This window comes from Emys orbicularis, chromosome 8 (genome assembly GCF_028017835.1).
Source record: "Emys orbicularis isolate rEmyOrb1 chromosome 8, rEmyOrb1.hap1, whole genome shotgun sequence".
Classification (NCBI taxonomy): Eukaryota; Metazoa; Chordata; order Testudines; family Emydidae; genus Emys; species Emys orbicularis.
Window position 1 is genome coordinate 56,651,140 of NC_088690.1, and position 15,225 is coordinate 56,666,364.

Sequence of the window (15,225 nt, forward strand, 5' to 3'; positions counted from 1 at the left end):
TAACTGTTCTGAGGGAAGGACACAGAGTAGAAAATAACCAAATGCTGTTTGTACCAAAATGTGGATTCATTTCCAGATGCTTTTGCATGGTGTATATCAGGTTCCAGCCAGGCAAGAAGACAAGCACAGCTCCTGGAACATTCAGGGTCTCGATGTACTTTAGCAAGGCCTCAATGAGCTCAAAGGGAGTTTCCTTCTCGTTCAACTGGGCCATACAACGTTTTGTTTCTGGACCATATTCATCACTACATATAAGATTACAGTTGGCCTGCAGATGTAGAGAACAAACAAAAACCCTTTAACCAGATGGCACTCTGATACTATGGGGATGAGGGCCACGCAAACCAGATAGATGAATGGGATGGATGGATGGATGGGAAACACTGTCCTAGGCTCAGTCCTGGCTCACAGGACAAGTTGGCCTGGCCTTGTTCCCCAGCTTTTTTCTATACATATTCTCTTTTCAGAATTACAAACCAGTAAAATTATAATTTAAGAGTAGGAAACTATCAAACCAATTAAGTCTCCATTAGAACAAATGGAGCCATAATTATAGCATCAAACTGCTTTTCTTTAAGGAAATACCAATATGTAGGTTTGAAAACAAAAATGGTTTCTTTTAAGGAGAAATGGTCAATTTGCAATCAAGTTAAAAAAGGAGTAAGAAGTACAGGTTCTACACCTGTGCGCAAACCCTCTAACGATTTTTTTTGTGATTTTACAACTAAGTTTTTCCTGCTGAGGTGTTGATCTCTCCTCTGTTGCTATAAGACAGACCTACAGTGCCAGCTGGGGAAAATTAGGAACTATATAGAGTACCCCCCCCCCCATAACCTTGCAACCCCTCCACAACTCCTTTGGGTCAGGACCCCTACAATTACAACAAAGTGAATTTTCAGATTTAAATAGCTGAAATCATGAAATTTATTTTTAAAATCCTATGACCGTGAAATTGACCAAAATGGACCGTGAATTTGGTAGGGCCCTAGTTAAATGATCTTAGTCATTACAAGATTCAGGACTGTATCTTTTTACAGAAGATACCATCACCTACAGCCATGTAAGGAATACAAATTCTTGGTAGGCATAGTTGCTGGCAATATCTACTGCAGTAAAAGAAGTAAGCTTGAATCCACAAATCAGTTCAATTTTTTAAAACACAGGTGACGTGACAAAATGGGACTGGAACTTTATAAGGTAAATAAATACAATAAAAGCTGTTTTATCCAGCATGTTGGAGGAATGGGGGGTGCCAGTAAATGAAAAAAGCCGGTTAACTAAGGGGGAGGGAGTTTGGGTGCAGGAGGGGGCCGGATGGGCCAGATCTGGGGGGTGCTCACCTCTGGCGGCTCCCCACAAGCAGTAATCTGTCCTGGCTATTTCTAGGCGGAGGTGTGGGAGGCAGCTCTGCGCGCTGCCCCCGCCCCAAGCGCTGGCTCCGCAGCTCCCATTGGCCAGGAACCAGGAGCAGCTGGGACAGGTCGCTGCTTCCAGGGAGCCACCCAAGGTGAGCGCCCCCCAGATCCGGCACCCTGCACCCCACCTGCACCCAAACTCCCTCTCAGAGTCTGCGCGCCGCACCCCAACCCCCTGCCAGCCACACACCAACTGGACTATAAACCGGACTTTCAATGAAGATCAGAAATGCCGGTTTATAGAGCTTTACAGTTGAAGTGCTGTATAAAACAGCTTTTACTGTACATCAATTAGAGGAGCATTCAGAAAATTCAGTTAAATATATCAACAGCAATCCCACATACTATTTCAATAGTTACAAGGTTTCTGAAAGCGTTTTAGTGCAACAATGTTGCAGTCATTAAAACACAGCCAGTGAATTATATAGGAATTCATTTTATACCATTGTTCTGCCGTCTGACCACTACCTCTGTCCCCTGATTAGTTACTCTTGCTCACCCATTAGTCTTTGTATAATAATGTAGGAACAATACTTTTCTGAAACACTGCAAATATTTAACCCTCAAAGAGAATCTGAAAAATTTTACTATACAGTACTATAATTTAACTTGGTTAAATTGTGTTCTGTCCCTAACAGGACAAATGCCTCATTGATGTCCAAGTAAGAAAGGAGTACAGCAATGCATGCATTACGTTGTTTAATTTACATATATAAACAAGCCCAACATACATCGTCATCTTCACCACCTTCTTCATCTTTGTCTTTCCTCTTCTTATCCTTTAATGGAGGAACAAACTGAGTCATCTGAATACAGTCTTCCAGAAAATACTCTGCAGGGACAGATCCATCAAGTTAGTATAGAGGATGCCCATCAACCAGTCACATAAGCTTCACTAGAGGGACATATTCTAACCATAGCTCTACACAGGCCCTTCCTAAAGATAGCCATAAAGTTTCGAAAGAGCAGGATGAGGACTCAGAGTTTGAAGCTAGTGCTGGAGATGAGTGCTTGACTGACAGCCTTGGAAACCAAACTCCTCAATTTATACAAAGAATAAGTACAGTATGGGCAATGGCACTACAAGCTTCCCCACACTCTCCCACCATTGTTCCTCACCTCTAACCAGCCAGCCTGTCCATTCAGGCTCTTCCTGTGTATTTTCCACAGCCGTTTTTATACTGGATCATTTAGGCTGGTTTATTCAAGACAATAGATGTATGCATTATGTAGAAGCAACTCATTGTTAAATCACTATCACTATTTAACCCTCTAAGAGAAACAGAAAAATTTCACTCTGTAGCAGTTAATGTTCTCTGACTTCTTTGCCGACATAGGGTATAGACCAGATCTCAGGATACGCTGTGATTCATGTGACCTGTTTAAGCTTTTGTCCCCTCTACTCTGTGCAAGACTGAAAAGAGAATGAATAAAAGCAACTACTCAAAATACATACTCAGCCAGTGTTTTACCTTCAACTGGGAAGGTTCTACCATAGACCTCAATGATGGGGCAATTGAAGAAGTATTCACAGAACATGCTGGTATCAATAGTGGCAGACATAAGGATAACTCTGATTTCAGGATATGCCTCAACTACGTCTCTCAGCACCACCATGAGGAAGTCAGTCTGTATATAGAGAAAACAGGAGTGTTAACCAACTAGCCAAGGCTGCCAGAAACATTTTCATTTCTCCAGGAACCCTAACAATAGATAAGCAACTATGTAATCGCCTATTCACATGAACAGCACTTCTACTAAGAACCTTTCAAACTAAACTAACTTCTGAAAAACAGCTAGCATATTGGAGAATTAAGCACCTAGTTATCAACTCCCTATGCTCATTTTCCCCCTACCAGATTAGACTAGTGTCTCAGTTGCTTCTAGAGTGCCTCCTTAACGCGGTTTTGACTTCCATGTCAACAAGTTAGCACCAAAGAACCCTTTGCGGTTCTAGTTTCCAGTCCACATTAAAAAAATACAACTGAACAATTGCTGTAGTTCTACACACAGGACGTTCTACAACTGTAAATGAGAAGGGAGGTAATTGATGAGGCACTATGAAGTGCTGATCTATACTATGAAAACATTTATCGGTTTAAGTCTGGCTTATCTGTTTAGCTTTCCCTGCATTCAGACCACCTCTTAGTTTAAAAAACACCAATTCTGTACAAAAATCTAACTACTCAATACAGTACATGCCCTTAATAGCATCTCTCCTATTAGAAGAGGGAAAGGTGCATCTCATCCAGTCTGGATGCCACAAACGCACGTACATTTCCTCATAGGAGGATTCATAGTACAAATGAGGAACCTAACTTTGACAAACTGAACTTTAATCATGTGATAAGATTCAGCTTTCTGGTATGGCAAGCTGAAAGATACCATTAATGACTGCTTCTTGGAGCACCTAGTCCTGGAACCCATAAGGGCAGAGCCAATCCTTGATTTAATCATAAGTGATGTGTGGGATCTGGTCCAAGAACGAATATAGATGAACAGCTCAGTAACAGAAACCATAATGTAATTAAATTTAACATCCCCTTTTTTTGGGGGGGGGGGGGGGAAGAGGGAGGGAGGAGAGAGAAAAAGAAATTCCAAAGAAAGGGGAATGACACAAAAATGAAGAGGCTAGTTAAATGGAAATTAAAAGGAACAGTCAAGACTGAAATGCCTGCAAGTTGCATGGAAACACCACAAAGGCTTAAACTGTATGTATACCCCAAATAAAAAAACAGCACGAGGACTAAAAAACACCACCATGGTTAAACAGAGTAATAGAGATGTTTAGAGACAAAAAGACATCCTTTAAAAATTGGAAATCAAATCTTACTGAGGAAAACAGAAAGGAACAAACATTAGGAACCATTAGGAAAGGGATAGATAATGAGAGAAAATAATCATGATGCTACTTTATAAATCCATGGTATACCCACTCCTTGAATAATGCATACAATTCTGGTTGCCCCATCTCAAAAGAAAAAAAAAAAAAAAAGCTATATTAGAATTGTAAAAAGTACAGAGAAGGGCAACAAAAATGATCAGGAATATGGAACAGCTTTCACACGAGGAGAGATGAAAAGGACTGGGACTACTCATCTTAGAAAAAGATAATTAAGGGTTGATATGATAAAATCATGACTGCTGTGGAGAATGAATAAGGAAGTGTTATTTACCCTTCACATAAGAACTAGGGTTCACCCTATGAAATTAATAGGCAGCAGGTTCAAAACAAACAAAAGGAAGACATGTTCACACAATGCAGAGTCAACCTGTAGAACTCATTGCCAGGGGATGTTGTGAAAGCCAAAATTATAACAGAGTTCAAAAAAAAAATAGATAAGTTCCTTGAGGGTGGCTAATAACTCACTGATAGACCTAAGATGGTAAGGGACCCTGGGACTGGATGACAGGGGATGGATCACTCGATAAACTGCCCTGTTCTGTTCACTCCTTCTGAAGCATCTGGCACCAGCCACTATCAGAAGATAGGATAAATAGGCTAGCTGGACCACTGGTCCAACCCAGTATGGCCATTCTTATGAAAACCAAGGTAGATTCAGGTAGATTAAAAAAAAGAGTTTTTAATTAATTGTGAATAAATTCAGCACAATATCCCCACTTTTATATTAAATGTTGCTCATTTTGCAGTGCTTTCAAGTTTTCAATTTGTTGCAGATTTTTGTACTAAAGATGAACTACTGCATTGTATTTGTCAACTTGATGATTGTGGCTTAAGTACTAGCATATTAAGTGGTATATTACTGTAGATAAGAAAATGGAAGGGAAGGACAACAACATTTCAGTCTATCCAATTTTCACTCTTATCTTCAGGACCAAACCACTTTGTACAAAGAGTACTTGCACTGTAGTGCTCTATTTGCTAGAGAAAGCCAAAAGTGTAGGAGAGAGTCCTACTAAGACCTATAAAGGGACGTAAGAAGCAGCTGTGAAGCCTTGATCTTCAGCTGGAAACATCTCAGAAGTATTTCAACCAGTACTACAACTGAGAACAATTACAGAAGACTCAGATCCATACAATTTAGTAAAATGCACAATTCCCTTTCACATAAGACAGGAACACATACACAGCATACAGAGTAAACAGTAAGCAAACACAAAAGACCTGGTAAACAGGTAAAGCAATCCAGACCTCCAACTCAGTAACTCACATTAATGTCTCTCTCATGGATCTCATCCACAATAACGTGACTAATTCCACGGATCCCAGCCTCCAGTTTTCTTAGGAGGACACCTTAAGAAAGGAATTCACATTAATGGGGATAGTAACAGCTGAATGTTGACATGGATCACAGCAGTTCAAACATTTATAACAAAGCCTCCGTTATGCTCTTATGAGAGTTGCCAACAACAGTTTACAACAAGAACTGTGCACATTTTGAAACCCTTTGTCTAAACCCCACATTTACACCTGTATGTAATGAGGGGAGGGGGCCCAAGTGTTGAGACTAGAGAGACCACCTCCCCATCCTAAGCTTCAGGTGGCTACTCCTCATCTCACTTAGAGGGAATATTGTGGATATGGTATCTGATCTGTATTCATTCTCAAACCTCTAATGAGCCCAATGACCAAACTAAACTGGCACATTTCCCTTTCCGTAATTAGAGAAAAGTTTGCTGAGCAGGTGAACAAAACTTGCGATTTTCATTCAGATTCTCCCTGAAAACAAGGGCTGTTTTCTCACTGTCATCAGTGCCACTAGTGCAGGGGTAGGCATCTTTCAGAAGTGGTGTGCCGAGTCTTCATTTATTCACTCTAATTTAAGGTTTCACATGCCAGTAATACATTTTAACGTTTTTAGAAGGTCTCTTTCTATAAGTCTATAATATATAACTAAACTATTGTTATATGTAAAGTAAATAAGGTTTTTAAAATATTTAAGAAGCTTCATTTAAAATTAAATTAAAATGCAGAGCCCCCTGGACTGGTGGCCAGGACCCGGGCAGTGTGAGTGCCACTGAAAATCAGCTCGCGTGCCGCCTTTGGCACACGTGCCATAGGTTGCCTACCCCTGCACTAGTGCCAGGCATCTAAGCTGTTACTCAGATATTAGGCTGGTTGGGTAACAAAGCAATACAGACCTACAGTGCAGAACATCACACTGGCATGGGGGCGGGGAAGTACAGATTCAAATCGTACACTGTATCCACAGCTTTGCCCAGGTTCTTCTCCTCTCTCATACGACACACGCTCTGCCACGGAAACTGCACTGATCCTCCTGGGCTGAGAGGTGAAACATTTTTTGCACATTGTAAAGATGAAACTGTGCAAACTTACCTATTTCACAGACCTACAAGTAGAGAGAGACTGGGGAAGTTAGCTGTGCCTCTCCCCAAACTTTAATGTTGAGGATAGTTATTTAAAGACAAATCTCATTGGTGAGCACCCAAAAAAGATGAGAACTACAATCCAAACTCTTAAAATACTCATGAAAGTACGTTACTAACAGCACTGGCTTGAGCCATGTATAGTTTGGGCAGGTAATATGAAAGTTCTACACAGCTCTGCCAGTGCACCTCAAAACATTTTTATCTTAAGCAGATCCTGCTGCACAATGTGAATAAATAGAAGCTAGGATGCAAGTCAGTAGCTGCTTCTAATGGACAGTATCACAATGCAGACACTGCAAGAAGCAAACTACTGAAGCTGGGAATGATGGAGGAAACCAGATCACCAGAAAGGTGCAAGCTCAGTGTTTTCCTTAAAAAATGGTTCATCTTGCATATGCCAGCTGATTTCCATAGGCCCCCATATCCCTTATCTGCTGGATCCCATTCCTTCAGATAACCAATAGGTCTGACCTGCCCCACCTATCAACTAGGACAGGGATCGGCAACCTTTGGCACACGGCTCACCAGGGTAAGCACCCTGACGGGCAGGGCTGGTTTGTTTACCTGCCGCGTCCGCAGGTTCGGCTGATCGCTGCTCCCAGTGGCTGCGGTTCGCCATCCTAGGCCAATGGGGGCGGCAGGAAGTGGTGGCCAGCACATCCCTGGGCCCGCACCGCTTCCCACAGCCCCCATTGGCCTGGAGCGATGAACCGCGGCCAGTGGAAGCAGCGATCGGCCGAATCTGCAGACGCGGCAGGTAAACAAACCAGCCCGGCCCGCCAGGGTACTTGCCCTGGCAAGCCGCGTGCCAAAGGTTGCCGATCCCTGAACTAGGATATTCCATTACTAAGTATCAGAAAGGACTGCACTGTATATGCAAGTGCAGAGTTTTCTGATGCTGTCCACAAAGATTATTTTATCAAGTCTTATCAGATGCCCACTGCAACATGAATCATCATTACACAGACACATGCATAGGGAGTAATGAATTTAGTGTAATCAGTATCGCAGATGTTTTCACAACTGTCTAGAATGTGATTTAGTTTCTCCAGCCTTCGTGAATGGTTTTAATTACATTCAGATTTAATAGCATGTCCAGAAGGATATTTTATCGTAATCCACCATGAAACCTAAATAATTTCGATTTATAACGCGTTCCTCACTTGTGTTACTACAATGTTGCATTCTGCAGCTTTGCCGTTTTTGATGTATTCATCCAGGATGTACTGTGGAACCTGTGTGGTTTTGCCACAACCAGTGGCACCACGAATGACGACAACAGGACTGTGATGGATTGCATCAAGAATTTCAGTCTCAAATTTCTTCACAGGCAGGGTCTCCCTCTCTTGTAGGATCTGAAAAGAGACCCAAATCTTTCCCGTAATATTCAGCAATTCAACCCATTCTGCTCTCTATCTACATCAAGAGTGTCCCACTCTTGCAAAACATGTACTCTACTCCACATTAGTGGGATCTGTGAACCTGAGAGATCTTTTCCTGCAAAACCCATAATGGTAGCATTCTTGAACTTGGGCAAAACATATTAAAGCAACCATTCCTGCAGCAGTAGTGCCCCATGCCCCTGAAAGCACTTGCCAGCAATCCCGAGTAAAACCCACAATCCCCAGCACAAAGAATTGTCTACTGCACTCAGAAACAGCAGCAACTCCAGGGCTAGGGTGAAGAAAATTACAGCAAGCATTGCTTCTGCAAACTTACCAGCATGCCAAAAATCACAGGCAGCAGACTTACCCTCTGTAACTCTTGATCCTGCTCCAGGCGGTACATGAGATCATTTTTCAAGTCCATGCTTATCTGTTCTGGGGTGGCCTGGAAAGTACACAAAGGGTTAAGAGACTTGTTAGGAAGACATCTATTTATATTTACAATAAAAATAACCACATTAATGCAATAAGAAGTTTAAGTGGTACTAATGCAATGTTACCACAATAACCTTAACTCTGACCCATTACCCATATACTTCATCATCCAAATATTCAGTGTTAAGTTATATGTGCAAATCTGTAGTTCTAAAAAGATGCAGTTTGAACAAATCAGGAGTACACCATCAATATTACTTTGACAGTCCATTATCAGAAGACATCAAATGCCTGCCACTTCCAAAGACAGGATATGGGAACCGATGGACCAGGAGTTTGGTTGAGTATTTATCACAAAGATCACATGCAGTAATCCTTCATGTTATGGCATTAGAATTCCATATGAAAGTTGACTCATGGAACAGGTTATTTCCTCTCATAACGAAGACCTAGCACCCTTTTTGCGGTGAGATCATCAGTAGAAATATTCTCTTTGAGACACTGTGCCAAATTGCAGCTTCCTACTCTACATAACTTTGGATGCGAGAATATATATATTAAAAAAAGATGAAAATGGACTTCTAATTTATAGTAAGAGGCCCTTTGGAAAGGTCTACTGCAAAGATGTGAGGTTTTATTTTTTTAAAACCACGATAGTGAGGATTTAAGCTTCACTTTCTAATCAGTAATGACTGAAGAACGCAGGCAATCCCAAAAGAAACAGGATCTTTTCATTAAGTTCCCTGAGCTATCCTACCATTTCTTTACCTATCCAGACCAGCATGCTAGAGTTTGGATGGACCATTTTTCTAAAAAAGTTAGTTTTCCCAAAAAGTTTTCAGTAACAGTCTAACTCTCGGTTTTAGGCCTAGATACAAATGCATTGTACTCTGACTGAATGGAAAAACTATACATCAAGGAACTGCTGAAGTGATCACTCTGATGGCAATCTTTCACATGCATCATCCACAGATTAGCCATTCTGCACAAAAGGGCAGGATGCAGTAAAAACCTTAGCTGAACTACCACCTCCAATACTTAATAAGTAGGGCTGTCGATTAATCGCAGTTAACTCACGCAATTAACTAAAAAAATTAATCGCAGTTTTAATTGCACTGTTAATAAATTTCAACTGGTATTTTATTGTTTGACTATTTTTGGATGTTTTTCTACATTCTCCAATATATTGATTTAAATGACAACACAAAATACAAAGTGTACAGTGCTCACTTTATATTATTTTTATTACAAATATTTGCACTGTAAAAATGATAAAAGAAATTGTATTTTTTAATTCCCCTCATACAAGTACCATAATGCAATCTCTTTATCGTAAAGTGCAACTTACAAATGTATATTTTTTTTGTTACATAACTGCACTCAAAACCAAAACAATGTAAAATTTTAGAGCCTACAAGTCCACTCAGTCCTACTTCTTATTCAGCCAATTGCTAAGACAAACAAGTTTGTTTACATTTACAGGAGATAATGCTGCCGGCTTCTTATTTACATCACCTGAAAGTGAGAACAGGAGTTCGCATAGCACTTTTGTAGCTGGCATTGCAAGGTATTTATGTGCCATTCGTATGCCCCTTCATGCTTCGGGTACCATTCCAGAAGACATGTTTCCATGCTGATCACACTCCTTACAAAAATCATGCATTAATTAAATTTTGACTGAACTCCTTGGGGAAGAATAGTATGTCTCCTGCTCTGTTTTACCAGCATTCTGCCATGTATTTCATATTACAGCAGTCTTAGATGATGACCCAGCATATGTTGTTCCTTTTAAGAACACTTTCACTGCAATCTTGTGAGTGATATGAAGTATATGTTCAATCTGCAGTATCATTCAAGATCTTAATTACAAACACATCTCAAGCTTGCATTTAATGGACTGTTGCTAGGGCCGTGTTTTGAAAAACAATGCATAATTGTTTCAGCCAAGCAAGCAAAGCTCAGGGAGGAGATAGGGACATAAACTGGATCAGAAAAATAGAAAACAAGACTCTTGCTATGGGTATTCTATTTTGACCAGGTTATGTTGGTACTCAAGTCAAGCCAGCTGCATCCGCCAAGCCAACATTTCCTTTTCTTTACTAGGCCACATCATTGTTCTCTATGTAGCTGGAAGCCATGGAAAAGCAGACTTGTAAGAAAGTGACACCTGCTTGAAGCAGTTTCTCCTTTCAAAAGCAGGATTCCTGGGGAGACAGGCTGAGAATAGTTATAAACTGAAATTTAAAGAAGCCTATATGCTTGCCTTATGAAGTTAATGGGAATTGTTTAAGGGCTGCAAAAATGACAGTGTGAAACAAAATGGCCAAATAGGACACGCAAGGGGCTGCTGTCAGACAGCCAAACCCAAAATCCATTAAGTCAATCCATGAAGTCCCATGGATTATTGGAACTTTCCCCAGAAACCTGGAAAAATGCATTTACAAGTTCCAGGAATATGAAAATAGGAACAGATCCATTCTAAGAAACTGCCTTAGACTTACATATGCCAGAGGACCCTCATCAATATTGCAGCTGGTCCAAGGGTTCCAGTTTGACTGAGGGGGTGACCATGGGACAACTCCCATTTGATTCTGTCTCACAGATGGTTCAAAATGGGCCAGCTTTCCAATGTTGAGCAAAACTGGACAGCTTGGATCTTCAGGCTACAAGTTCAGAAAAAAAAAGAAAAAAAAATGTTTAAACAAACTGTAAGACTGATGGGGAAAAACAGTGTAATGAAGTGTCTGAACTAGGGCTGTCGATTAATCAGTTAACTCATGCGATTAACAAAAAATTAATTGCAATTAAAAAAATTAATTGCGATTAATCGCAGTTTTAATTGCGCTGCTAAACAATAGAATACCAATTGAAATTACATATTTTTGGATGTTTTTCTACATTTTCAAATATATTTATTTCCATTACAACACAGAATACAAAGTGTACAGCGCTCACTTTATATTATTTTTGATTCCAAATATTTGCACTGCAAAAGTGATATACAAAAGAAATAGTATTTTTCAATTTACCTCATACAAGTACCATAATGCAATCTATCATGAAAGTGCAACTTACAAATGTAGATTTTTTTGTGTTACATAAGTGCACTCAAAAACAAAACAATGTAAAACTTCAGAGCCTACAAGTCCACTCAGTCCTACTTCAGCCAATCACTAAGACAAATAAGTTTGTTTACATTTACGGGAGATAATACTGCCCACTTATTTACATCACCTGAAAGTGAAAACAGGCGTTCGCATAGCACTTTTGTAGTGGGCATTGCAAGGTATTATGTGCCAGATAGTAGATAATGTTTTCACCCCTCAGCTCACAGAGAGCCGCACATGCCCCTTCATGCTTCCAAAAAAATCATGTGTTGTTGAAATTTGGGAATGAACTCCTTGGGGGAGAATTGTGTCTCCCCCGCTCTGTGTTACCTGCATATATTTCATGTTATAGCAGTCTCAGATGACCCAGCATATGTTCATTTCAAGAACACTTTCACTGCAGATTTGACAAAATGCAAAGAAGGTACCAATGTGAGATTTCTAAAAAGATAGCTACAGCACTTGCGCCAAGGTTTAAGAATCTGAAGTGCCTTCCAAAATCTGAGAGGGACGAAGTGTGGAGCATGTTTTCAGAAGTCTTAAAAGAGCAACACACTGAAGTGGAAACTACAGAAACCAAACCACAAAAAGGAAAATCAACCTGCTGTTGGCATTTGACTCAGATGATGAAAATGAACTTGTGTTAGTCCACACTGCTTTGGATCGTTATTGTGCAGAACCCATCATCAGCATGTTGGTTGAAGCATGAAGGAACATATGAATCTTTAGAGCATCTGGCACATAAGTATCTTGCGACACCAGCTACAACAATGCCATGTGAACGCCTGTTCTCACTTTCAGGTGACATTGTAAACAAGAAGCAGGTAGCATTATCTCCAGTAAATGTAAACAAACTTGTTTGTCTGAGCGATTGGCTGATAAGAAGGACTCAGTGGACTTGTAGGCTCTAAAGTTTTACGGTTTTATTTTTGAGTGCAGTTATTATTTGTACATAATTCTGCATTTGTATGTTCAACTTTCATGACAAAGATGGCACTACAGTACTTGTATTAGGTGAATTGAAATATACTATTTCTTATCTTTTTACAGTGCAAATATTTGTAATCAAAAATAAAGTGAGCACTGTACACTTTGTATTCTGTGTTGTAATTGAAATCAATATATTTGAAAATGTAGAAACCATCCAAAAATATTTAAATAAATTATATTCTATTATTGTTTAACATCGCGCGATTAATCTCACGATTAATTTTTTTTAATCACTTGACAGCCCAAGTCTGAACCATACACCCACCTGTGGCATGACCTCAAGAGAAAGCTCCTGTATGATGCTATTCAGCTGATTTTCCAAATCAGGAGAGATCACCACTTCATAAGGTTCTACCTGTGAAATTAAAAATACTATAATAAAAACCCAAGATATCCACAAGAACCTCACTGGAGAACATATTGAAACACCGAGAGGCTTCTAAGGGGAGAGAAGTGAAAAGGGATGCTGACAGCTCAGAACTCACATTTATTAAAGGTACTTTTTATACAAAATTTAAGTTCAATAAAAATCTATGTTTTAAAAAAAAAAAAAAAAACTTTTTGTTTGTTTGTTTGTTAAAATGAACACGTAGACATTCCTTTCAGTGTTTGCAATCAAAATACTGCAGTACTGCTAACACAAGAGAACCCGAAACTGACTGGTCTGCTGACAAGTTAAATCAAGTTTGCCAGAAGCTGGGAATGGGAGAGATGGGATGGATCACTTGACGATTACACCTGTTCTGTTCACTCCCTCTGGGGCACCTGGCATTGGCCACTGTCAGAGACAGGATATCAGGCTAGACGGACCTTTGGTCTGACCCAGTATGGCGGTTCTTATGTTCTTAAGTTGAAAAATAGATATTTTTTATTTTTAGTTTTACTATTGTAGAATGTGATGTAGTGAGTCGGTGTGGCTCCCCTCCTGTCCTGAAGAGGGAGCCCCGGCGCAAACACCCAAGTGGGAGGAGCCACCGCCGCCTGTCCCCGCCCCCTGGAAGTCAAGGGGCGGGACAGGAAGTATAAAGACCGGCAGCCAGAGCTCAGTCAGGCGCCGGCCACCGCAGGGAGCAGACGTGCGGTCGGGAGCGCCCCGCCAGGATACCTCGGAGGCCCGAGGTGGATGCCCTAGCTGGCCGGAGCTGCCCAGAGCTCATTACGAGGAGCCGCCGCCGGAGCCCGTCCGCTCCCGGCGCTGGGAGGCGCCCTTGGAACTCCCCCACAGCAACCCCGAAGGGGAAGCCCCGCCAGAACCCTTGCAGCCCTGCTGTTATCCGGAGGAGCCGCCCGAGGGCCAGTGGCCGGATTTCCCTACAGAGCTACCGGACCTGCCACCAAGCCCCGGCCGAGAGGAGGCTCCACTGATGGACTGGACCGCAGCCGGTGCCACAGATGAGGTAGGCCCTGAGGGGGATAATGGAAGTAGCCCAGGGGTAGCCGACCCCAGTCAGGCTACAGAGGCCTATGAGCCCATGGCAGTGTGTTTCGGCCAGGACACCCCACTGACCGGCAGCGACACTAACCGCTGCTAAGGGCCCCGGGCTGGGACACAGTGGAGCGGGTGGGCCTGTGTCCCCCCCTGCCACCCCTACACACGGGTGGCAGGCTTCCCCCTCACCCAATGCTCAGGTAGGAACCTGAGCCCCTTACCTGCCTAGGCCAATTGCCTGTTTGTGCTCTGCCCTGAACCAGGGCCAGAGCTCCTAAACTGCCTACCTGCTCAGCCCCTGCCCCAGAGGGCCTGAGGGACTAAACTGCTTGTCTGCTCAGCCCCTGCTCCAGAGGCCTGAGCTTATTGACTGCTTGTGCTCAGCCCCTGCTCCAGAGGCCTGAGCTTATTGACTGCTTGTGCTCAGCCCCTGCTACAGAGGGCCTGAGCTAAATTGACTGTTTGTGCTCCGCCCTGACCCAGGCCAGAGCTAAGAAACTACTTGTCTGCTCAGCCCCTGCATCCCAGGGCCTGAGCTTATTGACTGTTTGCGCTCAGCCCCTGCTCCAGAGGACCTGAGCTTATAGACTTGCTAGCCCAGCCCCAGCCACAAAGGGCCCGGGCTTATTGACTGTTTGTGCTCAGCCCCTGCATCAGAGGGCCTGAGCTAAGTGACCGTTTGCCTGCCCAGCCCCTGTTCCAGAGGGCCTGGGCCCCCAAACTACTTGCTCGCCCAGCCCTGCGCCAGAGGGCCTGGGTTCTTTGACTGTGGTTTCCTCAGCCCCCTGGACCAGAGGGGCTGAGTCCTGAGCTAACGGACTGTTTAATTCGTGAAGTAGGGAGTCGGTGTGGCTCCCCTCCTGTCCTGAAGGGTTGAGCCCCGGCGCAAACCCTTTTACAGTGACCACAAATAAAAAACCCTCCCCCCCCCCCCCCAATATTCAGGCATACCTCTCTGCTGCTCCAAGCACGCATGTGCACACATATACATACACACACAAATACACACGCAGTTACTTCTCTGTTCATCCCAGCCACTCATCTTTCCCCAGATCAAAATCAATCTCTGGTCCTGGAGATCAGAAAATTGCATTAGCTTCCCAAGCATTAAA

General features: G+C 42.3%; 1 protein-coding gene across 1 annotated transcript in view; it reads right to left on the reverse strand.

The window, feature by feature from the left end:
- Nucleotides 1-15,225, reverse strand: part of DHX9 (DExH-box helicase 9) — a 42,662-nt gene that overhangs the window by 15,308 nt on the left and 12,129 nt on the right. The window contains exons 9-17 of the mRNA XM_065409092.1: nt 12,950-13,039; nt 11,089-11,250; nt 8,520-8,597; nt 7,931-8,122; nt 6,519-6,660; nt 5,588-5,670; nt 2,888-3,044; nt 2,147-2,247; nt 55-268 (exon numbers count right to left, since the gene is read on the reverse strand). Of these exons, the coding sequence (XP_065265164.1) occupies nt 55-268; nt 2,147-2,247; nt 2,888-3,044; nt 5,588-5,670; nt 6,519-6,660; nt 7,931-8,122; nt 8,520-8,597; nt 11,089-11,250; nt 12,950-13,039 (1,219 nt within the window). The remainder of the gene's footprint in view (nt 1-54; nt 269-2,146; nt 2,248-2,887; nt 3,045-5,587; nt 5,671-6,518; nt 6,661-7,930; nt 8,123-8,519; nt 8,598-11,088; nt 11,251-12,949; nt 13,040-15,225) is intronic.